At 39.3% G+C, this 27836-nt stretch overlaps 8 protein-coding genes and 1 long non-coding RNA gene across 13 annotated transcripts in view; 6 read left to right on the top strand and 3 right to left on the bottom strand.

Moving 5' to 3' along the window:
* The window catches only part of LOC104812406 (probable leucine-rich repeat receptor-like protein kinase At5g49770), a 6037-nt gene extending 5355 nt beyond the window's left edge, over window positions 1-682 (top strand). The window contains exon 20 of the mRNA XM_010539538.1: window positions 1-682. Within this exon, the coding sequence (XP_010537840.1) occupies window positions 1-481 (481 nt within the window). The 3' untranslated portion in view covers window positions 482-682.
* A 205-nt stretch (window positions 683-887) lies between these two features.
* Window positions 888-2880, top strand: LOC104812402. The gene is made up of 5 exons (XR_771591.2): window positions 888-1187; window positions 1880-1942; window positions 2064-2116; window positions 2452-2563; window positions 2663-2880. It is a non-coding gene; the product is annotated as an uncharacterized LOC104812402 (long non-coding RNA).
* Window positions 2881-3134: 254 nt separating this feature from the next.
* LOC104812404 (uncharacterized aarF domain-containing protein kinase At1g79600, chloroplastic) lies at window positions 3135-6179 on the top strand. Its single transcript, XM_019202431.1, has 5 exons — window positions 3135-3188; window positions 3264-3708; window positions 3808-4035; window positions 4308-5753; window positions 5857-6179. Exons 2-5 carry the CDS (start codon window positions 3382-3384, stop codon window positions 5989-5991), a joined length of 2136 nt encoding a protein of 711 aa, XP_019057976.1. The 5' UTR covers window positions 3135-3188; window positions 3264-3381; the 3' UTR covers window positions 5992-6179.
* Window positions 6180-6328: 149 nt separating this feature from the next.
* LOC104812405 (syntaxin-51) lies at window positions 6329-8472 on the bottom strand. 2 transcript variants are annotated; one of them, XM_010539536.2, is made up of 6 exons: window positions 8335-8472; window positions 7537-7758; window positions 7208-7413; window positions 6970-7070; window positions 6839-6883; window positions 6329-6637 (listed from the first exon to the last, which is right to left on the bottom strand). In XM_010539536.2, the coding sequence occupies exons 2-6, from the start codon at window positions 7752-7754 to the stop codon at window positions 6506-6508; spliced, it is 702 nt and encodes a 233-aa protein (XP_010537838.1). In that variant the 5' UTR covers window positions 7755-7758; window positions 8335-8472; the 3' UTR covers window positions 6329-6505. The 2 variants fall into 2 exon arrangements, with proteins under 2 accessions (XP_010537838.1, XP_010537839.1); XM_010539537.2 differs by having other exon boundaries at window positions 6426-6637; window positions 7537-7765.
* Window positions 8473-8703: 231 nt separating this feature from the next.
* On the top strand, window positions 8704-11794 carry LOC104812401 (F-box/kelch-repeat protein At1g16250). 2 transcript variants are annotated; one of them, XM_010539533.1, is made up of 4 exons: window positions 8704-8929; window positions 9280-9855; window positions 10374-10953; window positions 11346-11794. In XM_010539533.1, coding segments are annotated over exons 1-3 (1152 nt in total). In that variant the 5' UTR covers window positions 8704-8927; the 3' UTR covers window positions 10948-10953; window positions 11346-11794. The 2 variants fall into 2 exon arrangements, with proteins under 2 accessions (XP_010537835.1, XP_010537836.1); XM_010539534.1 differs by having other exon boundaries at window positions 10374-10959.
* A 3261-nt stretch (window positions 11795-15055) lies between these two features.
* On the top strand, window positions 15056-18259 carry LOC104812398 (protein SOMBRERO). Of its 2 annotated transcripts, XM_010539529.1 has the most exons (4): window positions 15056-15150; window positions 15913-16156; window positions 17104-17375; window positions 17645-18259. In XM_010539529.1, exons 2-4 carry the CDS (start codon window positions 15964-15966, stop codon window positions 18230-18232), a joined length of 1053 nt encoding a protein of 350 aa, XP_010537831.1. In that variant the 5' UTR covers window positions 15056-15150; window positions 15913-15963; the 3' UTR covers window positions 18233-18259. The 2 variants fall into 2 exon arrangements, with proteins under 2 accessions (XP_010537831.1, XP_019057945.1); XM_019202400.1 differs by lacking the exon at window positions 15056-15150 and having other exon boundaries at window positions 15797-16156.
* Window positions 18260-18905: 646 nt separating this feature from the next.
* Window positions 18906-22673, bottom strand: LOC104812399 (protein SUPPRESSOR OF npr1-1, CONSTITUTIVE 1-like). 2 transcript variants are annotated; one of them, XM_010539530.1, is made up of 5 exons: window positions 22581-22673; window positions 21728-22313; window positions 20483-21599; window positions 20042-20344; window positions 18906-19795 (listed from the first exon to the last, which is right to left on the bottom strand). In XM_010539530.1, the coding sequence occupies exons 2-5, from the start codon at window positions 22249-22251 to the stop codon at window positions 18950-18952; spliced, it is 2790 nt and encodes a 929-aa protein (XP_010537832.1). In that variant the 5' UTR covers window positions 22252-22313; window positions 22581-22673; the 3' UTR covers window positions 18906-18949. The 2 variants fall into 2 exon arrangements, with proteins under 2 accessions (XP_010537832.1, XP_010537833.1); XM_010539531.1 differs by having other exon boundaries at window positions 21728-22290; window positions 22581-22667.
* On the top strand, window positions 22528-23765 carry LOC104812400 (UPF0678 fatty acid-binding protein-like protein At1g79260). The gene is made up of 4 exons (XM_010539532.1): window positions 22528-22761; window positions 22939-23079; window positions 23224-23292; window positions 23428-23765. The coding sequence occupies exons 1-4, from the start codon at window positions 22603-22605 to the stop codon at window positions 23545-23547; spliced, it is 489 nt and encodes a 162-aa protein (XP_010537834.1). The 5' UTR covers window positions 22528-22602; the 3' UTR covers window positions 23548-23765.
* A 22-nt stretch (window positions 23766-23787) lies between these two features.
* On the bottom strand, window positions 23788-25426 carry LOC104812397 (mediator of RNA polymerase II transcription subunit 22a-like). The gene is made up of 3 exons (XM_010539528.2): window positions 25233-25426; window positions 24878-24943; window positions 23788-24118 (listed from the first exon to the last, which is right to left on the bottom strand). Exons 1-3 carry the CDS (start codon window positions 25407-25409, stop codon window positions 23885-23887), a joined length of 477 nt encoding a protein of 158 aa, XP_010537830.1. The 5' UTR covers window positions 25410-25426; the 3' UTR covers window positions 23788-23884.
* Between the last annotated feature and the right edge of the window lie 2410 nt (window positions 25427-27836).

Here is a 27836-nt window from a genome sequence, read left to right as displayed (position 1 = left end):
CACGACGCAAAAACTCACAGAGAAGAGCGATGTGTACAGTTTCGGTGTCGTAATGCTCGAGCTAATAACCGCGAAGCAACCTATCGAGAAAGGGAAGTACATCGTCCGAGAGGTGAGGCTCGCGGTGAACAAGAAGGACGGAGAATTCTGTGGGCTGAGAGATATGATGGATCATCCCCTCAGAGACGCCGGAATCTTGCCGGGATTCGGCCGGTTCTTGGACTTAACCCTAAAATGCGTCGAGGATTCCGCGGCCGAGAGGCCGACGATGAGCGATGTCGTGAAGGAGATCGAGATTATCGTACAGAACGACGGCTCGGGCACCAGCTCCTCTGCTTCGACATCGTCTTCAGTAACGGATTTCGCGGCCGGGCAGGGCGGCGGAAAGGACCTGTACGGAGAGAATATGCGGAGGAAGGAAGGCGGAGCTTTTGATTACAGCGGCGGATACTCTGTTCCGCCGAAAATCGAGCCCAAGTAAGGGAACAGATTTTTGCCTTTACCTCTAAAGTCGTTCTTCGTATTTCTTATTTGCTTGCCGTGGAGGAAAATCAAGGATAATGAATGATTTAATTAGGGTTTCTCTCATGTGATCAGTGATTTTCCGTTTGTTATTCCTATCATCGGATATTAGAATTTGTATACGAAAAAAGAAAAATATATAACGGTGTTTTGTCTGGTCGCCAAATGATAAAAGGCGTACAAAAATATTTTGGGCAGAATTGAATTACTATATGCCACGTGTGTCAATTCGATTGGGTCAGTGCTTAATAGGCCCATAAAAAGCCCAAATAAAAGCCCATCTGGAGATTTGCCACGTGGATGCGTGTTGCAATAAATTATAAATATCACTCCCGAGTAAACAAGAACAAAAATCGTCTCCGAATTTGAAGATTTTTTTCAACTGAATTCCGTGATTCTGCGGGAACGAAGACGAAGAAGCTTGACGAAGTGACAGTGCGGGAAATTCGTAGAATTTATTTTGCAGCGTCGAAATGGCGGTGATGTCGGAGCGCAGATTTCGCCATCGGATCACGACCCTCAAGGTCAGGTGAACCAGCAGTAAGCCGCCGGAGTGGGGATTCTCCTCCAGATCGTGATTCTCGTCTTGTCCTTCTTCCTAGGTCGCGTCCTTTTTCGTCATAAGTTCGATTATCTTTCCAAACCTACTGCTTCTCTTCTCATGGGTTCGTTCGTGTTCTTCTCTCACTCTCGCATTGTGATCGTCCTCACCACCATTTTAGGTCTTCGTCGTATTTTGATATCCGATTCCTTGTGAAATTCGTGGAATTTAGGGTTGATCTTTGGTAGTTTAGCGAACATTTCGAACACGGATAGGGTTCTTGAAAGTTCTTTCTATTTTTTCTATCATCTCTTGATTTTTTGCGTGACCTGGAAACTCAAAGATGCTTATTTGTTTGCATGTGTACAAACACGTTAAACTTTATTTTTGGTGATATCAATTTGTTTGTGAATGGCATTTTTTTTTTGTTAATTTCCTCATCAGTGCATGATTCAATTTCCTCATCAGTGCATGGTTCAATTTCCATGTATGTTTATGTGCATGCTTGTGTGATTCTACTTGGGCACATATGTATATTATCAGGGTTCAGCCTACGACCCGTTAGTGCACATTCCTTTCATCTCTGGCTTCCTGTTTTGCAGTTCTACTATCTGAAAAAGAGATTTCTTGCTTTATACACGTAATGAAATCTTTCAGAAACCTTTCTTTTTAACTTTGGAGCCATGGTCACTTTTGCTATCCTCGGAACCTTTCTAGCTTCCGTTGTTACTGGCTTGCTGGTGTAATTTGCTGGAATCTGCGAACTGGTGTGTATCATAGGATTCGATGTTCATGTACTACTGTATCCACTGGCAGGAGCTTGACATAGATGTGAATTTGTGTGGACTGATATTTGGAGAATCAGTCTAAAGTGATGTTGTAAGTTCTGGTCTTTAAATAATGATCTCCCTGCCTGTTCTAAAATCGGATATACAAGAAAGGAAAAGATTCCACATTTCTTATGGGGTTTTGTCTCCTTGGCATGTTGCTTGATTGACAGATGGCGAGATCCATTGTACATGTATGTAACATAGCTGAAGATTGGCTTTAGAGGTACAACGCTCAAGTATGTTTTTGTTTTGCTGGTATACTGTCTCTACTGGTGCAATGCTCGAAACGCTAGAGGTTATAGGCGATGATAAGTATGATGCTTCTCTTGGTGAAATAAGTAAAGGGAAAATAGTTTTGCACAGCCATTGTGTATGACCCTGTTTATTTCACTGCTTTGATACATCAATTGGCATTAACTAAATTGTTTTCCATGAGTTCGAAGCGATTAACAATCGTTACATGTTGACACCGTATGACAGTGAAGTGTCATCTTCAGGAAACCATCTCCTCTGAATATCTAATCTATATATACTATCTCATTCTTTATGTGTCTGCAGTGCCCCTTCCTTCACAGAACCAGACAAGAATTACCTAACCCCATTCTTCCCTGGTAATAACGTAACGCGGATGATGACCATGACAATGACGGTGATGATGAGCAACAACATGGTAATACTAGATATTAGTTATTTCTCAAAGGTGTGTGCTTTTCTCGTTATTGTTTACTGAAAACACACTTGAGCTAAAAGCTTGTGTCTTGAATTACAGCTGACCCATCCCATGTTTCTAGTTCCGAAACCGCAGCTAAATCTCTCCATGCCCAAATCTTTTCTTGTATTTGAACGCAAGTCAGCCATTTTTTAACCGAGGAAGTGCAATCACTATGGTAATGTCTATTTCCTTAATCTCGTGCTTGAAGGAATTGCAATAAGACAAGGTTTCCTGATAAATCTCTGCGGGTTTGCTTTGAGATGATGTGATCTCTTCACTACGAAGCATATGACAGCCTTTCCCATGTGGGTATTAGGTTCCTCTCGATTTCCTCAATTTGGATTGCTTGCTTAGATTTGTCTTCTCACGTGTTTTAAATTGATTTTTTTTTTAAATTATATCCGATCAGATCTTAAGTCTTGGGAAATGTTTGTTATTTATAGGCTAAATATGAGATAAATATTTTCTCATGCAGACGGATAAGAAAGAAATAACGCATATTTATTTTGCTTGTTTTTGTTTTTTACAGGGGAGGAGTACAAAAGATGTCTTGTTGAAGAGAGAAGGCCACGGCACGAGAAGAGTGTGGACCTTATTTCTTTTGTAATATAATATATGCCTCGTTTTTCACCAAAATACTAACCGAAACCTTCATTAGGCTCTCTTAAATATCCATCCTCTCTCCTCCTCCTCCTCAAATGGCGGTCACTCGCCGATCAATCATTTAGCCGACGGAAACAACTCTCTCTCTTCGATTCTCGATTGTTACGGAGACGATGAGTCTGGTGGTTGGTGTGCCTGTCGGTTTATCGCTTGTTGGCGATGGTGTTCCGTTGCACAGTTGGAGAAGACGCGGCAGAAAATTTCCGCTTTTGATGGTCAATAGGAGAAGGTTGGCTCGAGCGGCTCTGGTCGAGGCTAGGCCTAGGGGGGACGGAGGTGCGGCCTCAACTCCCTCGCCGGCGTCGGCGGTTGTGCCGTACCGGCGAGCGGATCTCGCCGATGACCTCCAAGCGGAGGCGAGAGCCTTGTCTCGTGCCGTTGATGCTTCTATTTATTCTCCCGACCTTCTCGCCGCGAAATACGGCTCCAAGCCCCTGAAGGTTTAGCTACTTTACCGGTTTTTTCCCTGTTTCCGATTTTTTTGAATTTCCATTTTGAACGAAGCGATGTTGAGGGGATTCGGGTGATTTTGGACTTAGGCTTTGCGTAGAAGCTTGGAGATTTTGGTAGCTTTGGGTGGTTTCGCGCTGAATTTGGGGATTGATCAAAGGAACGGGAAGCTGCAGCAGAACATGAGGAAGAGAGCTGGTGAGCTGAGACGGATTTTCACTCGTTTGGGTCCTACTTTTGTCAAATTGGGTCAGGGATTGTCAACTCGACCCGATCTCTGCCCACCCGAATATCTCAAAGAACTGGCAGAGCTTCAGGTTTGGCTCTTCTTCCTCTGTTATTTTATTGCACTTCATGTAGATTCACCGTTACATTGATCTGGGTTATCGTGTAGCAATGGAGTAATGGCTCATGTATATATATTGAATTTTGCAGAGTTGTAACTTTAAGAAACTACTTTCCGGGTTTTAACTGTGAGAAAAACGATTTGCTTCTTATCAATTTTGTCTGGTGTTAACTTAATGGATTGCTTGATTGGTTGCAGAAGGTCTCTAACTTTGTGTTTTTGTTGGTTTGAGTGTACAAGTAGGATGCTTTGCCAACTTTCCCTGACGCGGAGGCATTTTCATGCATCGAGAAAGAGTTGGGTTTGTCTATTGAGTCCATTTTCTCGTCTATTTCTGCTGCACCAATTGCAGCAGCTAGTCTTGGCCAAGTTTATAAAGCCCAGCTGAAGTACTCGGGTCAGGTTGTAGCTGTGAAAGTTCAGCGCCCTGGAATTGAAGAAGCCATCGGGCTTGACTTTTATCTCATTAGAGGTGTTGGGATTCTCATAAACAAGTATGTAGACTTCATCACGAGTGATGTTGTGGCCCTCGTAGATGAATTTGCCGGCAGGGTTTATCAGGAGCTAAATTATGTCCAGGAGGCACAGAATGCTAGAAGGTTCAAGAAACTGTACGCTGATAAAGCAGATGTTCTTGTGCCTGACATATTCTGGGATTATACGAGCCGCAAAGTGCTAACAATGGAATGGGTCGATGGGACTAAATTGAACGAGCAAGATGCCATTGAGAGTCAAGGTTTGAAGGTTTTGGACCTTGTCAATACAGGTATTCAGTGTAGCCTAAGGCAACTCCTGGAGTACGGCTTTTTCCATGCTGATCCTCATCCTGGCAACCTCTTGGCAACACCTGATGGAAAACTCGCCTTTCTTGACTTTGGCATGATGAGCGAGACACCGGAGGAGGCTAGATTTGCTATCATTGGCCACGTTGTGCACTTAGTTAACCGTGATTATGAAGCAATGGCCCGTGATTATTATGCTTTGAAGTTCTTGTCTCCAGATGTGGACGTTTCTCCTATCGTCCCAGCACTGCAGAACTTCTTTGATGATGCTCTTACTTATACCGTCAGCGAGCTCAATTTTAAGACACTGGTTGATGGTTTAGGTTCCGTTTTCTATCAGTATCCCTTTAATGTCCCAGCCTACTACGCGTTGATTCTGAGATCTCTTACCGTGCTTGAAGGTTTGGCCCTTTATGCAGATCCTAATTTTAAAGTGCTGGCTGCTTCGTATCCGTATTTTGCCAAAAGGCTTCTCACAGACCCAAACCCTTATCTAAGGGATGCTCTTATCGAGCTGCTGTTCAAGGATGGAAAATTTCGGTGGAACAGACTTGAAAACCTTTTACAACAGGGAAGCAAAGACAGGGATTTCTCGGCGAAAGATGCTTTACAGCCTGTTCTGAAGCTGCTTCTGGATCCAAATGGTGAGGAGCTTAGGGTGTTGGTAATCAAAGAGGCTGTCCGGGTTAGCGAAGCTGTTGCTCTGGGCACGGTTGTTGATACATACAATTCCATTCCCAAGTTTTTGAGGTCTCTGGTCTTTAACGGGAATGGAAACGGTCCTCTGGTTATGAGTAGCTCTGAAATCCAAAGCATGTTAGAACTTCGGGATCAGGTCTATAGGATCTGGGGGCTTCTTCGTTCTTCTGAAAACTTTGATCCAGCTCTGTTGCAGCCTATATTACAGGTAAATTCCGTGGGGATCTATCTGATCTGCAACCAATCAAATTTTCTGCCCGTGTTTTCGTTAAACTCGTTTATGAGCTAAATTCCCCTTTGGGTTTGATCAGGTTTTGCAACAAGCGGAGGCAAGAAACCTTGGAGGACGGGTGGTGGGTGGCGTCGGCCAACGTCTTGCAGCTCGGTTTCTGCAACAACTACTTCGAGCCACAACACCATCATCTTCTTCCTCACCAATCTCATAGGCCTTTCTCTTTTTTCTTCCCACTGGATGGTAAAATGTTCTAAGGCAGAACACACTCGAAAACCACAGAATTGCTTCATACTCTAGTGATAGGTATATCATTCTTTGTCTGTTTGTAACCACCATGGACCTTGTAAACCTCCAGAAATGTGTCCAAGTGAAACCATTTACAGAAGCAAAGTCTGACCACGAGAATGTGCAAGTTCTGAATCTGTCGTCTCTCAACTAGGAGATTGAATTAGAATAACAGTACATGTGAAGCAGGTCTACCCTGACACAGGCATCTGTACAAATAAGGAGTTGAAAACACACAACACACGTTTATTACAGGTTGCAAAGATGTGAAAACCATTACACATTATATATACTTTTTTGAGTGTTCTTGCACGCTACATAATTGGTCTCACAGAAGAGGGAATCACAAGGAAAACAGGAGAGAGCACAAACACAAGGAGAGGAATATGGATAGAACCACGAGAACAAGAGGAAGCCCATATGTTTTTTCCTTGTTGCCATTACAAGTATTTAACCAGCAGCCAAATCACAACGACCAGAACCACAATCCCAATAACCGATAAGAGCATGGAAATGCATGAGCATCCTCCTCTCATCCGCTTGTTCATGAAGGCGAGGCTCTTCTGCACTCGCTGTCATCATTCCAAAGAAAGGTAACAATTAGTCATATAGTTGATTTCGCCATTACTTTTATAGGAACCATCATTAGCTTAGTACAATGTGGCATGGTATATGACCATTTCTTAGTCTTGATGTGACCATTTCTTTCACACATGGGCATAGTATATGAGGTTTATTTGATCAAATAGATAGAGAGTTGAAATGTGTATTACCCGTAAGCGGGAGTCAGTAACATCCACATGGTAGTCTAAGTCATCCTGCATATAAGGAACATAACCTCAGATGTGTTTAATATCAGACAACGAAATCAAAGGCAGCAAAAGAAAATAAACAGAAACCATACGATAAGCCGTGTCTGCAGGTCCAGCTCCTCATTAACAGCCAATGCAATGTGTTTTGTACTCATGACTGTCTCCTCCAACTTCTCAAGCCCTTCATCTTGCTCTGTTTAGGGGATATTAAGGAAAAAAGAGAGAAAATTCAACAGAGGATGAAATACCTCTTGAACCTCAACAGCGGAATAGAGGATGAAATGCAAAAGCCCATATACATTATATATATATATATATATAGTTCATTACCTCTCATAACTTGACGCTGAAAACCAACAATTCCTTGGTTGTCCATGCCAGAAACTCTGCTCATGGCATCGGCTGGCTTAATTTCTGGCCCAAGCAAGCTGTCTCTGTTTGCAAAGTTGGACATGTTCAAAGCAGATGCCATCTGATTTGCTTTTGATCTCAAATTTCCAATCATGTCCTTTCGGCGATTCATCTCTTTCTCCGAACTGTGCATCAACATGTCACACACAACACAAGAGTCAACAAACGTTCAGACAGAACGAATATTCGAGCAAGAAAAACATCTGCAGTTTTAACTTTTGAAAGGCAACTAGATAGAGATTACTCACATAGGTTGCTTCCCCGGAATCTTAGCTAAAAGGGATTGCAGACTGTCTAATCGCGTCCCAAGTATCGTGATCTTCCTTCGTATTGCAGAGGCATGACGTTGAGCTTCAGGCCCCGATACAGCCGACGAACTCCGTTGCGATATCATGCCATTGATATCCTCGGACAGTTTTAACGCTTCATTGTACTCTCTCACCCATGAATCCGAAGAAGATGCCATTGACCTGTAAGCTAATCCGAATCTGATTAAAAGCTGATACAAAATTATCTTCCATATACAAATCATGATAGGAACAAACGAATTGTCATACAACAAACTAATTTCATCAAACGAAGATCAACTCAAGAAGCTAGTTTCATAAAACTTATAAGCTACATCCCTGCTACGAACGGAAAGAAAAAAACTTCCTTTACATCACCCAGAATCTGAAATCCATACCAGAAAGAAGTTTCGGGAATAGCAGAGAACTGCGGAACATCTGAAAACTTTTGAGCCGATCCATAACAATCGGGGAAAATACCATTGCTTTCCCGACTCAGATCAACAGGATCGACAAATTGTACATAAGAAACATATAAAAAATTGCGATTATTGCCAAATTTCACGCGGAAGGACCTGAATTGCTCGTACCCAGAAGGCAGAAATTATCCATGACCCAGAACTCGCTACGAATAAAATACATACATACAGGATCCAGAAATCCAGGTACAATCGGACGATTCAGTGCCTGAATTATTCCCAATTGAAATGGCATCGAAATTGACCTAAATCATAATGTTCAAAGAATCGAATAGCTTACCCAGAATTCTCTCGGATCTTCGATCAAGCCGATTGACTTTTTCGGGGTTTACGCCTTGAAGATTAAAACGAGATCGTCCTTATGAGTTTTGCAAGGCGTGAAACGACCGGCGAACGATGGGCAAAGGCCGAGAATTTGTAGCTGTCCTTTCACTCAAAAGGGATTCACAATGCCAGCTTATAAACGTCGTCGTTCGCGGAACGGGTCAATCGAGGATTTTAAGAAATTGCAGGCTAAAAACAGAAAGTATTAAGATAATATGGGTTAAAAATACAAATGAAGAAATATTGGGGCAAATAAAAATTTAGAGAAACTTCTGTCCCATTTATATGAAATGAATTTATCTGTTTCCCATGTCCGTCTCTCTTCTCTCTCCTCCGCTTGGCTTCCCGTCTCGAAGAGCGTGTTTGCTCTCAGACCATCTTTTCATACAAGAAGAGATCAGATAGAAGATTCCTTACATGGTTTCTCAGTAGCTTCGCTTATGATGTTTGCTTGCATAGAAAGTGTGGGAAAGTGAAGGAATATTTTGGTATATGTGATAGTTTGAAAAGGCGATCGGAAAATATACAACAACCTAGCGAGTTTGAATCATGTAAGTGCGATGCTTACCATTTCTCTTCGCTTTTGTTACTAAATCCATTGACTTTACCTTTTCCGGAATAGTTTTGGGGTATGATTTGAAGCTAATTTGCCTTTGCAATATCTAAGTCGATATTATCTGGGTCGAGGTTTCGGAATCCAAATTGTTGTTCATTTTGATTTCACGAATTCTGGGTTGTTGATGTGATCCTGAGGAAATTTCGAATATGCCATGATGTTTAGGGATCGACATAGACTCCGGTTCTTTTCATTAAGGCTAGAGAAATTGATATTGGGTTAGACACTGCATTATCATGATTGAGCAAAACTATTGACTAATTCATATGTAATAACTGTTCTCAGGGAATCCAGAAAACAGTCGATTATCCCAGGATTGCCTGATGATTTGGCTTTGAGATGTCTTGCAAAGCTCTCCCATGGGTGTCATGGAGTTCTTGAATGTGTTTCCAAAGGGTGGAGAGATTTGATCCGTAGCCCCGAGTATGCAAACTACAAATCGAGAAATGGGTGGTCAGGCAGTTGGTTGTTCGTGCTGACAGAACGTTCTAAGAATCAGTGGATTGCTTATGACCCGGAAGCTGACAGGTGGCATCCCTTGCCAAGAACTGGAGCTGTTCAAGAGGGCTGGCACCATTCTGGATTTGCTTGTGTCTGTGTCTCGAATGCTCTTCTTGTGATTGGTGGTTGCTATGCCCCTTCTGTTTCTTCATTTCCTCACCAGAAACCCGTCGTGACAAGAGATGTCATGAAGTTTGATCCGTTCAAGAAAGAATGGAAAATGGTAGCGAGCATGCAAACACCTCGGACCCATTTTGCTTGCAGTGTTGTCTCGGGAAAGGTTTATGTGGCTGGAGGTCGGAACTTAACCCATTCCAGAGGCATCACATCTGCTGAGGTTTATGATCCTGTGGCTGATAGGTATTTACTTTTACAAATGATGGATGGCTCATTTGGTCTTATAAGACTGAATGTATATGTTTGGTGTAAAGTCTTATGCCCATGTTGACATCTAGTGTCCTTTTGATTCATCTCTTGTTTCTTTCTTTAGTAATTTGCTCTAACTTCTGAAAAGATAGAATGGAACATTGATCCATGTGGTCTCTTTCACATTCTGTTAATTGAAGCACACACGCTTCTGCGATAGTCAGATACTCGAATTTGTTAGTCATGGTTGTGTTTAGCGGTATTCTTGTCTCTCATCAATATTTTATCTCTCAACGTTGAGATGAGATATTGATGGTTATTCCCTGATATTTTCTCTTTATTTAAATGTTACCTATAGAAGCCTTATATGATTATGCATGCAAGAATGAAAAGCTTGTGCGATGTTCTCTATTCTGTTTAGTCTATAACTTGCAGGATATAATTTTTTTTGGCGTTTCTAGTGTTTTACGTAGAGAAAACCGTCCATCTGAGTTCTAACAGCAGTCTCGCAGATGGGAGGAACTGCCAATGATGCCCAGACCACAGATGGATTGCTTGGGCTTATCATACAGAGGCAGCTTTCACGTTCTGAGCGACCAAGTGGGCTTTGCGGAGCAAAATTCATCCGAAGTGTTTAATCCATTAGACATGACATGGTCCACTGTGGAGGATGTATGGCCTTTCTCGAGAGCCATGCAGTTTGCTGTTCAGGTGATGGAAGATGATCGAGTATATACGATTGTCGATTGGGGAGAGAGCTTGATCAAGACTAGGGATACTGAAAAAGGAGAATGGAACAATGTCGGTTCAGTTCCTTCCGTCGTTCTGCCTAATCATCCGAGAGAGTTAGAGGCTTTTGGATACGGCTTTGCTGCTTTAAGACATGAACTGTATGTAATTGGAGGAAAGGTTCTGAAATGGGAAGAATCTGGGGCTGGGAGATTTGACATAGTGAGATTGGGTGTTGTAAGGGTATGCAACCCTTTAGACATGCCTCTAAAATGGAGAGAAACTAGACCAATGTGCATTCCTGCTGGAGGGTCCATCATTGGATGTGTATCCATGGAAGAAGCTTCCTCACCTTAATCAAAGGTAAAGGTAATACGACCTTTCCGGATGCGTTAATTTCTCTGCCCAATTTTCTTAAAATTGAGTTATTAAGTAAGAAAGCATTTCTAGATCAATACAAAGGGGCAGACAAGTTATGGCTTGTGTCTAAACCTGCAAGGAGGAGGAAGTGCCATTTAGTTCTCCTTAGCTTTTTCTGTAGCAGTTCACGTTTTCAATTATGGCTGAGTAACCTACTACTTTATAGACTTAAGTTATATCTCGTGCATTTCGTTATATGTTATCCCGCTTTCTTATTCTCAAGCCGTTGCCTGTTGTGTATAAGTTAAAAGTGATGTTTTTTTGGCAGTCTTCCATGGTTTGCAATGTTCTCTTCTTGGTTCTGAACTTACTAAAACATTCTTGGAATGTTTCAGGCTTCCCCCCTCTTTGTTATGACAAATATTTATGTCTTTGGTCACGTTGTTGATATCGGGACAGAGCTGAGCTGCTAGGCCTATAACGCTCGTAGCATCGTCGTCCAATGAAACCGTCAGAAGCTGACTGGAAATCATAGACATGAGAACAGCATCTTGTAAAAGAACAAAGATATGCAGATTGGTAGAGAATGCTCTTGGAAAGAAGGCTTTGGACATGTCTATGTCAAGTGAGTTATTAGTGACATGTTTAGACTGTGTGAGGAGGTAACCAGAGGATATGGTCATGCCCCTTGTTGAGAGACACGTTATTGGATTTGGATTTGGAATCTTGTCTGTTTCTGAAATGTTTGTGAAAGTTGTTTTCAGACAACTTGAACAGTGAGATCCATGTTTCCTGATCTCTGTGTTTGGAAATTTTAGCAAATGGCTCCTCTTTGTTATGTACCCATTTAGGCTAACACAGTAGTGTGGTTCATGTTTGATTTAAAATAACAAGCTTGGAATAAAATAGAATTTTTTTTTTTCACAAATGAATTTATTCTCTTGTAATATGGTTTTTATGATTTGTTTTCAATGTGGATCCTACGTGGTGAAATATCTAACATACACAGGCATACATATATACATACACCTTGAGACCAAGTAAATGACAAAATTCTTTCAACCAAAAAAAATAAGTAAATTACAAAATCGTAATAAGAGCAACTAAATTCGTTTATATTCTTACCATAAAAAAGTATAAAGTAAATAAATCTAGTTATATTCTTTATGGGCCTTAAATAATATATATTCCTAAAATTATTGGCCCACTTAATATGGTACTGAATAAAACGTTATTTGGGCCTGCCTATAAGTTAGTAGGCCACAAGCTCATGAAGCGAGATGCGGAACTACATGTCCCACGCGCACCTGATGCGAGTTAGCATCACGCGCCTGATTTTCCGGGACTATAGTCCACAAAAACGGGCCGAATTCGAGATTTGCGCAATTGGAGCGCGTGGAGAATCTCATTTTGAGATTTGCATTTTCTTTTCCATCTGTTGCTTTTTTTTGGACAAAATTTCCATCTGTTGCTTTTTTCCATTTTTATTATTTTTTTTAGCTCTTTTCATTTTTCTTATCTTCTAAATTTTGTCTATTGACTGAAATTTTGGCAATTTTATTTTTAATAATGATGATTCTTATTAATTAATCGTCTTTCATGTCTTTTTCGTTTTTATTATTGTAATTATATCTGTTTTTATTTTCAATGTATATATACATGGTGGTCTACCATATACTAATCGTTTCTTTTTTTTATTTGATAATCAACTATTTGTAAAACAAAAAAAAGTTGAACATTGCACATTTATTTTTTTATAACGATTCAAGTACAAACTCGACGAATTTCCTATCATTTTTATATTTTTATATATAATTTTTTTGTATAGTAGAAATATTAAGATTTAAACCGGGGATTTAGATGTACGATATTTGCATAATGAAAAATAACGTATATTATATAAAATTGCTGCATATATATTGGTATCCATATGATTAAATCGAATTAATAATGGTTTAAATGCATGAAGTCTTCGTGAAGGCAACGGCACATTACAATGTGTCTGCTATTATATTGAGAAAAGCATATGAATTTTATGCATTGTGATTTGGATATATCAGTAGCGGTATCAACTTTTTTTAATAGATTTATTATATATATTATTCTTTTCTTGTTTCTCATGATATACGCTTACATATACCTGTAATTATATATAAATGTATAAGTACGCTATCATAAATGATATGTTTTATATACATACACACACGCGCATATTATATATATATGGGCACCCTATATTTACATTTGCTTTTGTAACTAAATAATTGTATATACTATGATACAAAGAATAATAACGTGTATAATGGATATACGTACGCACAGATCATAATTGTATGCAAGGGCCACGTATCCCAAGAGTGGCATAGTCAAACGAGACCTTGAATTGTGCAGATGGTGTTGTGCCCATCACGTGCACCTCCACGGCCTTTCGGGGGGTTTTGTCTTTCAGGTCCTCACCCTCACGTGCCACTCCACACGTACGCCCACGGATTATTTTTTTTTGTCTTAAAAAGAAAATAAATCAATATCAAAGGCAAGGAAAAAAAATCTTCTTCATGGTTTTCATATGAAGCACTAAATTTTATTTGAAATATTGAAAAACTCAAAAACTGTAATTTCTTTTAAAAAGGGCTTCAATTCATTCAATACAATATCCGAATGACATCTAATGCGTTAAAAAATATTAATATATTACACCCAATAGATCGTGGGCGAGTAGTCAAGTTAGGGGTATGAGGTAATTCCACTTTGAGATTGAGTGTTCGATTCCTGACTGGTAGAAAGGGAGATAATTTCTGGGTTTATATGATCCATATACAAAGGTTGCTCGCGGATCGGAGATTTACCTAGTAAGTATATCCGAAGGGTAGCAGTTATTATAAAAAAAATTAATATATTACTCTAGCAAAAGAAAATAAATTAAACTCTACACATGACAATAAGAAAATAATTAGTTCTTTTTGTTTTACTATTTACTTGGTAAAAAAATTATTTTTTCTCTCTCCTTTTAAAGTCAAGATTAAAACTCATAGGGGAATAACATTGTGGCATGAAAAATTTAGGAATATAGATACATTGTTCATGTACATGAATAATATTCATTTACACGCCTAAATGTTGTATTAAACTATGAGAATCGTATTGCGTATAATGTTTTCATGTATATATCCATAATATATTTACCAACTTACATATTTTCATGGTATTAGTTTAGCCTTTTCATCTTAATTAATGACCTAAGTTAATACTGCATTCAATTAATAAATCGGTAATTAATTAGACCATGCATTTGATGAGCTAGCTTCAAAGGTCAGTCTAAATAAATAAATTGAATTAATTTGAACTTTATTTAAATAACTGCAAGAAAAAAATTGAAGCTGCACTGAAATTGATGCAATAATAATAAAATTCGGGGAGCATAATTCAAGGTACGACGCATCATTTTCCTCCCAACATTTGACTGCAAGTTGAGGGTATAGAAGCTTCAATTCTTGTTTTGTCCTTGGGATACACATAAACAGATCATATATTATATATTATACTATATAGTATTCTGCATTTAATCATTTCATTAATCTATGTGTACTTTGTTTTCTAAGCAAATGAATCAGTCCTAAAGCACAGCTGTAATCCATGGTGTTTAATTTAGAGCTAATCCTCAAAATTACATATGATGTACACATCAAATTTCAATAAATACTCTATATTTCCATATATTAAATCAAAATTAAAAAATTGATATATTTTATCTAGTTGGTTTGTTTCTGTAAACTTATATTTAGAATGTTGCCGAGAATGTTAAAAGTGGAAAATCTTGTTTTGGGGAACTATATAGTTTAGTAATACATGTACAAAGGGCCTTTGTGCGTAGTGGAATTTTATATCCTGTTATATATATTCAACATATATAGATTTTTGTAATAATTTACTGTTGTTCATATATTTCTGTAACCATCTTCGGTTTTAAAAATAATTGTTGCAAATTAATAATCTTGGCACTGATCCATACACAGCCCACGTCTCTCTCTCTCTCTCTCTCTCTCTCTCTCTCTCTCTCTCTAGAAACCCTAAACATCGTGCCCTTGAAGTTAAGATATCACCATTTTTGCAAAACAAACTCTCTCAGCTTGCTTCTTTGCCTCTCTCTCATTGTCTTCTACCTCTTGCCTGTAACAGAAGCAAGATTTTCCAGCCTCCAAGGTTAGATTTCTTTCCATTTCTTCCGACACCATATCTATGTATGCATGTATATATACATATACCTCTTTGCCTATATGTGCACACACACGAGCATATAATTTTCTTGGATATTCCCTGTTTTTCGTTTCTTCTGTTTGATCTCTCAAGAACATGTATAGAGTTGTTGAAACTCTGATACCTAATAAGAAAGAGACTTCAAAACTTACAAACGGGGTTCGGTTTCCTGCTTCATGTTTTCAATTGGAACCCACTTATGTAAGAAATATATGGAACTTTTGTTCTTCAATGTATACATATCCATGAATCTCATGCATGTTATAGCTAGGGTTTTTATCGATCTAGAAAACTCGAACCAGAAACTTTGGAGAACCTCTTAGATTCGTTCAAGATCTATTGTATGGTCTGATATATACATAGTAGACTTAGTGGATATATATATATATATATATGTGTGTATATATATCGGTTCATGGATGTGACGTTACACAAATATGGTGATATATCCATTACAAGGCCTTCAAGCATCGCAAATATATGCAAGTACATCTTTATTTCATGTGTGAAACATGAAGGTACACATATATGGTAGAAGAAGACGTCGATCCATTGGCATCGGTTTCATCTTTTCATTCAATTACAAAATCTATTTTCATCCACTCGAAATCGCCATGTGAATCGCACCGAGAGATTCACGCCTTGGATTCATGAAAGTACGCATATATAGTATGTAACATTGTTCTTTCCAATTGATATTTTTTTCAGGGAAAGGAAGAAAAAGGAACCGGATCTTGATTTGCTTAAAGAACAGCGAGGATGGAGATAGGATCTTCATCGACGTCGTTGTCGGGAGGAGGACAACTGTTGGTGCCACCGGGCTTTCGGTTCCATCCGACCGAGGAGGAGCTTCTTTACTATTACCTCAAGAAGAAAGTGTCATATGAAGCCATTGATTTGGATGTTATAAGAGAAGTTGATCTCAACAAGCTTGAGCCTTGGGATCTTAAAGGTACTTCTTCGCTATATTGCTCTATATCACTTGTATCTTTGTTGATTATCATCATCACCTAATCCACCCATTTAAATCTAATAATAATCTATTTTCTCAATTAGCAGTATTATATTATCACATCAAACGTTTTCTAAGTTATATATTACTATAAAACGGATTTCAAAGTGTTTAAATAAGAAAGTGTGTGTATTTTATTTCTCTTGATAGAGATAGATACAAAGCATTTGTGAATATATATGGTGAATACATATATATATATATATAGTTGTCCTGCACAAGACTACAAGTTACACGTCAATGTTCAAAGACCCAAATTCTGGTTATTTGTCTAAGGGTTATTTTTGTCTGCATATTCATGAAAACATGCATCTGGTTATGTCTTTTTTTTTTTTATATGAGTGTTTAATTTTCCAGTTTTGGTGGAATCGTGAATGCATACATGTATATATATCCCATCAAGAAAGAGACAAAGTCGTTTCTTTGTGTCCTTTAATTTGATTTCTCTTGTCTGCTAACAGAAGACAAATTACTATTGCTTTCGTCATTCGACTACCAACATTGACATATATTTCTGTATACTGTATACAAAAAAGAAAAATCTTAGTTTATGTTCCGATTTCATACGTAATAAGAAATCCACGTCATCTTGTCGATCATTTTTATATCATAGTTACAAGATATTCCCGTTTGAGATAATATTGGACAAGGAGTCATGGGATAATAGTGCAAAACCAAATATAAAAAATTAATACTAAATATATGTAATTTTTACCGTGTAATTTCCAAACCTCAAAACCATTGCTTTATCGGTTTTATGGGGTTGGTTTAATTTGGTGCGGTTTAGTTTTGGTTTTTTCAGTTCGGTTTGGGCCGGTTGAGATTTTCCTGACTAAATCAAATTAGAACGAGTGAAAATGTTGTATTTCATATACGTACGTGTGCAGAGAAATGTAGGGTCGGGTCGGGTCCTCAGAACGAGTGGTACTTCTTCAGCCACAAGGACAAGAAATACCCAACGGGTACCCGAACAAACCGAGCCACAGCAGCTGGGTTCTGGAAGGCCACTGGCAGAGACAAATCCATCCATCTAGGAAGCTCCAAGAAGATTGGGCTTAGGAAGACTCTTGTCTTCTACACTGGCCGGGCCCCTCATGGTCAGAAAACCGAATGGATCATGCATGAATATCGTCTCGACGATAGCGAAAACGAAATCCAGGTACCATATATATGCTAAATCATATATGTGTATATATATCTCCTTTGCCTGTAGAAATACTGAAAACTTTCAGGTGTCGGTCTAGTATGAAAGGTGATAACAAATTCCACTTACAAAGGACGATCATTACCATTGGTTCAATGCTACTTGTGGTTTGACCTACCTTGGTCACCAAGAAATGATGGTTTTCTTGTAGTGCACGGATGATGATGATGATGATGATGATGATGATGATGATGATGATGATGATGATGATGTGTGATTTGCAGGAAGATGGATGGGTAGTTTGCAGGGTATTCAAGAAAAAGAACCATTTCAGAGGCTTTCACCAAGACCAAGAAGATCATAGCCACCATTACATGAGTACCGACACCGATCATCATCATTATGATCACCATCACCACAACATTAATCCCAATCCAAACAACCCTTCTTCCTTTCCGCATCCCCTTGATCATCATCGCCATCATCACACCACTCACCAGCAGCCACTGTACGACTTTGCCAACACCTTCGACCACAACTCAATGCATCTCCCACAGCTCTTCAGCCCTGAATCGGCCATGGCAGCTCACCCATTCGTGTCTCTGAACACTACAGATCTCCAATGCTCTCAGAATCTTCTGAGGTTGACTTCGAACAGCTATGGAGGAGATTGGTCGTTCTTGGACAAGCTTCTTACTTCTTCTTCTTCTTCCACGAACATTCAGCCTCCGACACAAGCAAAACATTTGGTCGGTACAAGCAACCAGGCTGCAGTATTGACTGATCACGATCTCGGAAGCAATGTTGGATCTGAGAGATTCCCTTTTCAGTACCTTGGGAATGAAGTTAACCTTCTCAAGTTCTCCAAGTAGAATGATGAACTTGTCGTTATAATCTTGCAGTTTTATTGTACCTTTCCTTTGTAAGCTGTGGAATCAAACACAGCCACCAATTAACTGTTTTCAGAAGTTTGGAATTGTCTTTTGTTCATGAACTCCGGTATCCTATTCGTTGCTCATTGTTTTGGAGTTCGCTTTAGTTTTTGTTAGAATATCTAAGATCTCAAGAGAATTGAAATGATACCTGAATAAATGAGACACACGTACTGTTTATCACCTTTTAGATAATGGGAAAGAGAGTAGGAGAAAGGGACAAAGCCTCTCTCCAACTTCTCACCATCTCAGGTTCATGCTTCTCACAGGCTATTCCAAAGCTCCCTGTTTGCCTCTTCACACAGAAAACGGGAATTACTGCGAGGCTCTTGTTTCTGGCACGGTGAGTGATGCTCAAAAGCTCTGCCAAGCACCAAGGAGAGGTATCATAGTTCTCGGAGAACATGACAATGTAGTGGCGTGACTGTTGGATCGCCTCCTGCTGCGACACAGAAATTTCCTGCTGGTTTCAAAGAATCATACTCGGAGTTCAATGGAATATGTCAGGTCCTACCAACTCCGGAATGCATTTTGAAGATTGCAATGGGCTTCTGCATATGGTGACGAACGCAAACCTCAACGAAACCGGAAAAAAATCCATATGAAAGACAGTTGTTTAGGATCGAGAAGCTATCCTGTCTGAGACTCTTGAGAGTATCATAACTTTCGAGATTTCTGGCTTCTGAGGACTTCCAAGACAGACCGATAGATGTACCGTGCCAAGCCAGGCATATCATGCGGTTCCTCATCAGAGGGAACTGGCAAGCAAGTTTGCTCAATGGATGTCCCGTGTAAGTCGAGCGCTATCATCCGGCCCCTGACCTCGGGGGGCATGGTGACATTGGTGCAACCCCGAAGAAATAAGAACTTCAGCCGTGCCAAATTTCCCAGAGTGGGAGGCAGGTTCCCGAGCTTTTGGCAACCCGCCAAGTTGAGGTATCGGAGCCTCGACTTGTCCCCTATTGTTGAAGGCACCTCTTCTATTGCCGTTCCTTTCAGGGAGAGTTTTTCTATGTTGTTTCCAACCTCTGGAAATAAGGTGATATTGGGACAATCAGTCAACAAGAGCTCTGTGAGCGAATCCAAATTCCTGATGGTGCCCGGAAGATTCTTTAGTCTCTTGCAGCCTGACAAGTACAATACTCTGAGATTCGAGAGCAGCTCAATATCTTGTGGCACTTCTTCGATTGATGTCTCATCGAGCGACAATTCCTCAACGTTCTCTGAAATGAATGGAAATTCTTTCAGACTTGGGCACCCGTCGGCATGAAGGGATCTAAGGGCCCTCAAATTGATGTTATTTGGAAGACTCTTGAGTTTCCTGCAGTAGCTCAGCTCCAGTTCAACGAGTTTATTCAGGTGTTCAAGCGAAGAATGGAGCTCAACCAAGCTTTCACACCTACGCAGCTCTAACTTCTCAAGATTCGTAGCTTTAGAGAGGTCTGGGATTTCGGTGAGGCGTTTGCTTCTGCTAAGGTTCATCCGCCTCAGATTCGCAAGATCCTGCCACATAAAGAACAAAGAGTTCGCCTCACGGTTAGGTGACCAGACCATTTCCTTTAGCGGAACAATATTAAATCCACAACAGTAATCTAAATAATTAAATTCAGGAAACAAAAAGCAGATTCTCTTTTCTGTGCAAAAGATATCAACAGAAGGCATTCTCTTAATATATCAGCATCAACACGGAAGAAAGGACTACTAGCCCGTGAACTAGCTGAATTCTGGCACAACACAGAAAAATAGTACCTGGGTTCCACTCCAAAGTGTTTCAACTGAACTGTTTGGGAGAATAAGTTCAACTAGATAGATGGTACGGAACCCCGAAGGCAAGGACTTTGGAGTGTAAGCATCCCAGTGAAGATATCTCAGCATAGGAAGATAGTCAAGGCCATCAGGCATGCACGTCTTGCTTCCTCCAGCGCTGAAATTGTTACTAAACTTGAGAAATTTGAGATTAAACATCCTTCTAAAGATGGCAGGTTTTATAAAGAGCTCCCTTTCTTCGGCCATGTTGAGAAATATACTCTCTACTTCAACTGCTTCACCACCCTGTTGATGACGAGTGAAAGATGAGTCCAACCCATAGGAGAGAATAGATGGAAACTTTCACGACCATTTTTCACCACACATACATATATAGAATATAAGAATGTAAATGATCCGACTCTCAGATAATTCACTGCTTACCATATTTTCACACAATACATTATCGAAATCCTCAACGTCCCATAGCATCTTACGCTTCCATGGGTTTTCCTCTTTTCCATCACAAATGATATCCCTGGCCATATCTTGGAGCAAATCATGCACCCACAGTATCTTCTTGTTTGAGATGCTAATCAAACACTTCTCTGCCAGAGTCCTGATGCTTGGCCCGGTGAACGATCGGCATCCAGAACCAGAACCCACAACAAAAAGATCTAATACTTTGCTCACTTCATCCACTCGCACCCCATTGAAACAACATGCCACATAAAGAAAGACCATTTTCTCCCGCTTATTCAAGGCTTCGTAACTTTCTCTCAGAGCCTTTGAGATGGAACTATCGAGTTCATTATCCAGTAGAAGCAAGCTGTCTTCCCAGAATGTTACGTCTCTGCGATATAGAGATGCACCAACGACACAAAGAGCTAATGGAAGACCACCAAGTTGCTGGACAACATCGACCGATAGCTCCCTAAAATCTTTATGTGGGAAAGGCTGTCTGAAGGCGTGGCAGCTGAAGAGCTGAAGTGCTGGGATGCGCCTCAGAGGCTCGACTTCATATATGTGTTCCACATCATGCTGCTCTAACACGCGTTTGTCTCTGGTGGTTATAATGATTCTGCTTCCGGGTCCAAACCACTCGAGGCTTCCAGCCAATTCTCGTAGTTGTTTTACATCATTGACATCATCGAGAACAAGAAAAACCTTTTTGCCCCGAAGCCTCTGCTTCATCACGCAAGGATCATCTCCCCTTATGCTCAGGTGCTTGTTTCTTAAGATATCCGACAAGATTTTCTCCCGTAATTGTGGTGGAGTTTGTAGTTCGAATTCTCTTTTTAGGTTTTCTATCAAGCAAGCGCCCTGAAACATATCCGAGAGATTTCTATAAACACACTTTGCAATCGTAGTTTTGCCTATACCGCCCATACCCCAAATGCCAACCATTTGAACATCTCCAGAGTCTAAGCATAACAAAGCTTCTATCTTTCTCATATGAGAATCCATTCCAACAAATTCATTTGAGCCACTAGATGAAGGCAATGATAATCTAGCTGAAAGATTACGAGCAACTTCCTTGGTAAGCTTCGATTCCTCATCCCTGCGTCAAAACCCGACAGAGAAGGACGAACAGGCGATCAGCAAATCTGGAAACATTTTGCCCTAACATCAGAAAATTCTCATCATTCATTGGTAACACAGACTACTGAGAACTGTGATTGTGCTCACCAGGTTTTGGAATCCCAACCCGAAATCTTCGCAACTTGGGCCAAAGCCTCTCTCCATTTCTTCACAGTCTCTGAATCATACCTCTTTTCATGCTTCCGAAATGCCTCCTCGAAACTCCCGCTTTGCCTACCCACATGTGATGGTTCAACGTCGTAGAAAATAGGAATCAATTGAAGGCGATTCTCATCGGCGCACTGGGTTATGTGCAATAGCTCTTCCAAGCACCAACGAGAGGTCGCGTAGTTCTCGGATAGGACAACAATGGCGAACCGAGATTCCTTGATCGCGCTCAGAAGCTCCGGCCAGATGGAATTTCCCCGCTCGAGCTCCCTGTCGTCGTGGAAGGTATAAATCCCCTCCGACGAGAGAGCTCCGTAGAGATGGCTAACGAATCCTTTGCGCGTATCTGCTCCCCTGAAGCTCAGGAACACGTCGTACTTCCACTGAGATGTCCGCGGCGGCGGTGGAGACGGCAACGGAGACTCCTCCGCCGTCTGAGAAGGCTGACTCAAAATTCGCGCCATGGGAGAAAGCAGGAGAGAGCTTGACTTTAGGGATGATCACTATTTGCCGAAAGACAAGAAAGCTACATTGATGTATTTCCCAAGCTTTTTTTGGTCAAATGATCGAATGTGAAAAAAAAAACATAATAAATATATACAAGTTAACGCGGAATGTCGCCATATTCATTTCTTGGATATATCGTGGAAAGTAAAAGGAATGTGGTCAAATTCACTTATTGGATTATATAATTGCATTAATTTACACAAATTATTACCCTATTAATTTAAACATGTAATATAGTGTTTGTGTAATGAAATACTATATTTGAGGTTTTCAAATAGCAATTTACCGGAGAGAGGCGGAGACGAAAAATGGAATACGACGGAGATCGACAGCCGCCGCCGCTGCACCCCACCGTGGCGCCGATATCGTACCTCCTGGGAAGGTGGAGAGGCGAAGGCGAAGGCCAATTTCCGACCATCTCCTCCTTCCTCTATGGCGAAGAGCTTCAATTCTCCCACTCCGGCAAGGTCCCCCGATCAGATCCTCTTCTTCTTCTTCTTCGTCATCTCCACGATTCGTCATTCTCTGAGATTCGATCCTCGTATCTCCATTGTTGATGATGATGGAGATTCTTCGTTTTCGATTAGATCTTCGATGACGAATTTGGCTTATTTGTCTTGGAATTCGTTGTGTGAGATGAACAGCCGGTAATTGCGTACAGCCAGAAGACATGGAAGCTGAATTCGGGAGAGCCAATGCATTCCGAGAGCGGTTTCTGGCGGCCGAAGCCCGACGGTACCATTGAAGTCGTCATCGCTCAGAGCACTGGCATCGTCGAGGTTCAGGTACTCATCTTCCTCGCAGAATTCGTCATCGAAATCTGATTGATCGAGTGATTGGGCGTGTAAATTTGCATCGTCTTCTTCCGCCAAGCGCTCTACTTTTGTGCTAGTTTGGGTTTTCTGTGTAATTCCAATTTCCGTTTTCAGAAAGGGACTTATAATGCTGATGAGCAAGTGATCAAGCTCCAAAGCCAACTCGTGGGAAACGCTTCTAAGGTCGAATATAAACACGAATTTGCAACTGATCAAAACTTGTTTCAGAAATGAAAGGTTGCACCTTTCGTACTCCGAGTACAATCCCTGCAACTCCATTGTTATGATTACTTTTTCTTTTGCTGGTTTCTGCGACAGGTGAAGGAGATAAGCCGGGTCTTTGAATTGGTGAACGGAAAACTGTCCTACGAGGTTCAAATGAGCACGAACACAAATCATCTCCAACCACACCTCAAAGCTGTGCTCAATAAGATTTGAATATCGTCAAGTCCATGCAGGAGAGAGACCTCTCAGCAATTTGTGTTTAGCTTATCCATATCCATAGGAGCAAAGCTTTTCACAATGAACAGACACTTTCTTGATTCTGTGGAATCCACAGTTCAAAACATTAAACAGCTTTTGTATGGTGTTATTGGCTTGCTGTAGACTCCGACTTTATCAGGCATTTTCCATTGTCAGTATGTAAAATCATTCTACCTTTTCCCACCCACAGAAGAATTCCTACATCATCTGCCTCTGTAAAGATTGGATATCGAAATGAAGAATTGGATACAGCCCTACTTTCTCTGTTCATAGAGAGGGATAGGTTCAAGCTTTACATATCTGGATTCGTTCTCTGAGCAGACGAATAATAATGGGACTCCAGCTCTTTGAGACTGGCAGCTGCCTCATCGCCGATTCTGGCCAACAGCTGATTTGTTCTCTCGGCCTCTTGGTTAAACTCTGCGATTCTCTGTTCCACGTGGTCGTTTAAAGAGGCAAATCCTGAAAAAATCGCAGTCTGCTTCAGCTCAGACACCAACTTTAGAAGAGAGTCAGCCGCTTGAACCTGCCATTTATGAACTCAAATTCAACAAAGAGGAGAGTAGAGATACAGCCAACAAGACAGAAACTAACGAATCGTTACAATCAAAGCGACACCAGAAACAACATATACACTGCCCTAACCTTCTCAAACTCGGGGATGGCGAGAGAATGTCTGCTTCAGACAATATAAGTAAACACAAGCGAGGAGTGAGTCTACACGCATTCCTAAATCCAATGGCATCCAATGGCCAAGATTCAAGCTGTACCATCTTACGGTATGAATCCAAATTACAGTGTATTGTTCATGGAAACCCCAACATAGAATATGAACTTATTGAACTAGGAAAATTAGAATGATACTATATTGAATAACACTATTTTAAAACAAAATATTTCATATAGACACTGTATTTTTTTGGAAATAAATGTAAATTTAACTGATCATTGAAAAACTATATGTATTATTAGATTAGATGGCCTCTTTTATGAGTTAATTAATTTAACTAGTATGATATAATACAAGTCAAATTTATCAGGCAACCGACCCTATGGAAAGAGTTAGGAACACATGAAAAGCTTATGAATCATAGGACCAGAACACATCAAGAGTTCCCTCTCCATGTAATTGCCAAGTAAAGAGCCTATATTATAAACTTGATTATGTTATACATATACCGCATTGTTCTACACTATGAAGCATGAATGTGCATAAAATGTACCAACTCCTTCAAAAATTTGAAATGATTGGTGCGAAATGTCATGAAACGGGACCTGGTCATACCATTCGAGCCGCACGCATCTCCATCATGAATGCTTCCTGCGAGTTCTTCACTGGGAGATCACCCACCTAACGCAACCAAAGACCGCACACTTCAATAGGCCAGAATGAACTTTTCGAAAGCTTTACCGATGAATTCAAGAGAAACATAAAATGAAAGTACAGAGAAAAGAAGAAAGTAAAAATCAGCGAGTAGAGTAGGAAAATGTAACAGTTCCAGCTAGTGAGCATAACCCTAATCAAATTCATGAATAAACGCATAAAGCAGTGAAAAATATACGAAACTCATGTCGAATCGCTCACCCAGGAGAAAACAAAGGGAAAAAACTAAGTCCGACAACGTGAATTGAATACCAACCCTAGCGACACTGACGATGTGCGCGAAGTTATCAACGACATTGGTGATGTCATTCTCTACCCTCTGCAACAATGTTTTCTGCTTCTGAGCCGCCGCAGCTGCCGCGGCCGCCGTCGGTCCGCTTCCCCCACCGGATCCGGCGAGACCGCCGCCTAATCCTCCGCCTTTGTTCATCATCGACGTTTCAGAGAGAGGGAAAGAATGGCAATCCGGTGATTAGATTGATGGGCTTTTTATAAAGGATCCAGCAGTGAAAAAGGCCCAAGACTTCAGTGGGCTCACTAGTTTTCCATTAGATTTAAATTGAATATAATATTACAGGATTTTTTAAAATTAAATATTTTTAAATAAAAACCACCTAACCATTGGTGTACCGTAAAAAATGCCCGGTTTGCCAAAAAAAATCTCAAACCTTTACCCTCCAGTAGAAGCAGAGGCTTCTCTGGACCTTCATCAATAATAACAGGATTCCACCACTTAAACACATTCACACAAATGTCGATGGAGATATGAAATGTCTTTTGATTCCAACCATCAGGCAAAAGGGATTTGGGTCCATTCATGAATTGTAAAAGTAAAAAGATACCTGCAAGAGGTGAAGAGAAACAACGAGCAATGGAACATATTTATAAATAATTACAAATATTAAAAATGAAGACATGCTTTTGTGTAATTTTCTACACCGAATACATGAATATATATATATATATATATATATATATATATTAGGAAATGTGTTTTATTCTTTTTTGCAAGACTACTTTGTTTTATCTTCTGGGCCAAAATGGGCCTATTGGGCTTTTTGCTCCCAATGAAATAAAATGATGAATGTTGGGCTTTTATTGGATTTGGGAATATTGCGCTCAGTGTTGGGCTTTCGATCATTCTTGCGGGGGAGACAGAGAATCCAATTAGCTTGGCGATATAAAAAAAAAAGAGATAAGAAAACTTAAACAATCGAAATAGGACCTATAAGGAGACGAAACGCTGTAGAATGACTTCGTAATCCCATTTAGCTCCGTCAAACGAAGTCAACTTGTTGATTGCCAAACGCCATTCCCTAACCGTCTTTTTGCATGATCCCACCTTTGAGGCTATGACCGTCTTTTAATAAGTGCAAATGTTACAACAAAACATGTTTGGGCTTTTGAATTTTTTTGTTATTAATGTCTATAATTAAAAAAATAATCTATGTGTAGACAAATATTATTTTAGCTTTCACATTTATTTTTTATTTTTAAAAGATTAGTCCATTAAGATATTTTAAACATAATTATTATACATTATTAAAGAAAAAATAAAAATGAAATTTTAAAAATTAATTACATTTCAAAATTTGTTTTATCATTAATTTATGATTAAATAAAATTCAACTTTGAATTAAATCTGTAAAGTAATTTTATAATTTTCAAAATATATCAATAATAATTATTATTTTAAAAACTGAAAATCAGTTATATTTATTTATATTTATGATATAAACTTTAAATTTATGAATTTCTTTTGAAAATTATTATTATTATTATTATTATTATTATTATTAACACATAAAATATTATAAAATGTATTTATTATCATTAAATAATTTTATTATATAAATTTATAATATTTAAAATCATTCGGTATTTTTGTATTAATTTTTATTATATAAATTTATAATTTTATATTATTAAATAATTTTAATAATAATAATTTTTATTATACAAATTATAATTTTTATTAGTTATATTTTATAAAATAATCAAGACACCGAAAAAAATTTGAAACGACTACCGATAATGACGAGTGCTAGCGGGAGATCTCTGCATCCAACAACGACTGCTCAAGTTAGGTAGGGGATCTCAGGGTGAAATGAGATTTCTCCAACTTCCTTCTTGAAAAACTTTCAAACATCATTCGCTGACAACAACGGGACCTCAATCTCGACATGACATCCAAGGAGTAGTGAACACTACTTTGCATCTACTTCGCTTGGTTAGATTTAGGAAGCCGATCTTGTGGATATCCACACCGGTGCAGAGGTTGTCTATCAACAACACGAATTGTTTCATCTCAAGCGTCTTCGATATGATTTTCGCCTTTTGTTTTTCGGTTTAGGGTTGTCATTCCTCATTATCCGAACACTATCCTTCTCTAATTATTTACCACTTGGAAATCTCCACTAGAAATGAAATTATTTATCTCTTGACATAAGTGGACTATGTCTCTAACTTTGCTAAAGCAAAGTTTCAACATCTCTTTGTCTCGTATTGAATAATATTTTGGTGTATTTAGATAAATTGTACTATATTTATGGAATTTTTTTATTACAAAACTATAATTTCTAACTTTTGATTATTATTTATATTTTACAATTGATATCGTGTGAATACCGTGCACAATTCAATTTTGTAGATATCATATCAAATTTGTAGATATAAAACGTAAAATAATATTGGTTTTTTGGTCTATAATACCTTTTATTATTCTATTTCATTTGCTCTTATTTCTAAATTATTTAAGTTTATCTCTTTGATTGTTCTCTCTTTTATAACGTCTGAATTATAAAATATAAATTTGTTACTTTTAATTAATATCTATATGTTTTTCTATATATTTTTAATT

This window comes from Tarenaya hassleriana, unplaced genomic scaffold (genome assembly GCF_000463585.1).
Source record: "Tarenaya hassleriana unplaced genomic scaffold, ASM46358v1 Cleome2, whole genome shotgun sequence".
Lineage (NCBI taxonomy): Eukaryota > Viridiplantae > Streptophyta > Magnoliopsida > Brassicales > Cleomaceae > Tarenaya > Tarenaya hassleriana.
The sequence above is the reverse complement of the archived record's forward strand: the minus strand, read 5'-3'. Positions and strand labels throughout refer to the sequence as shown.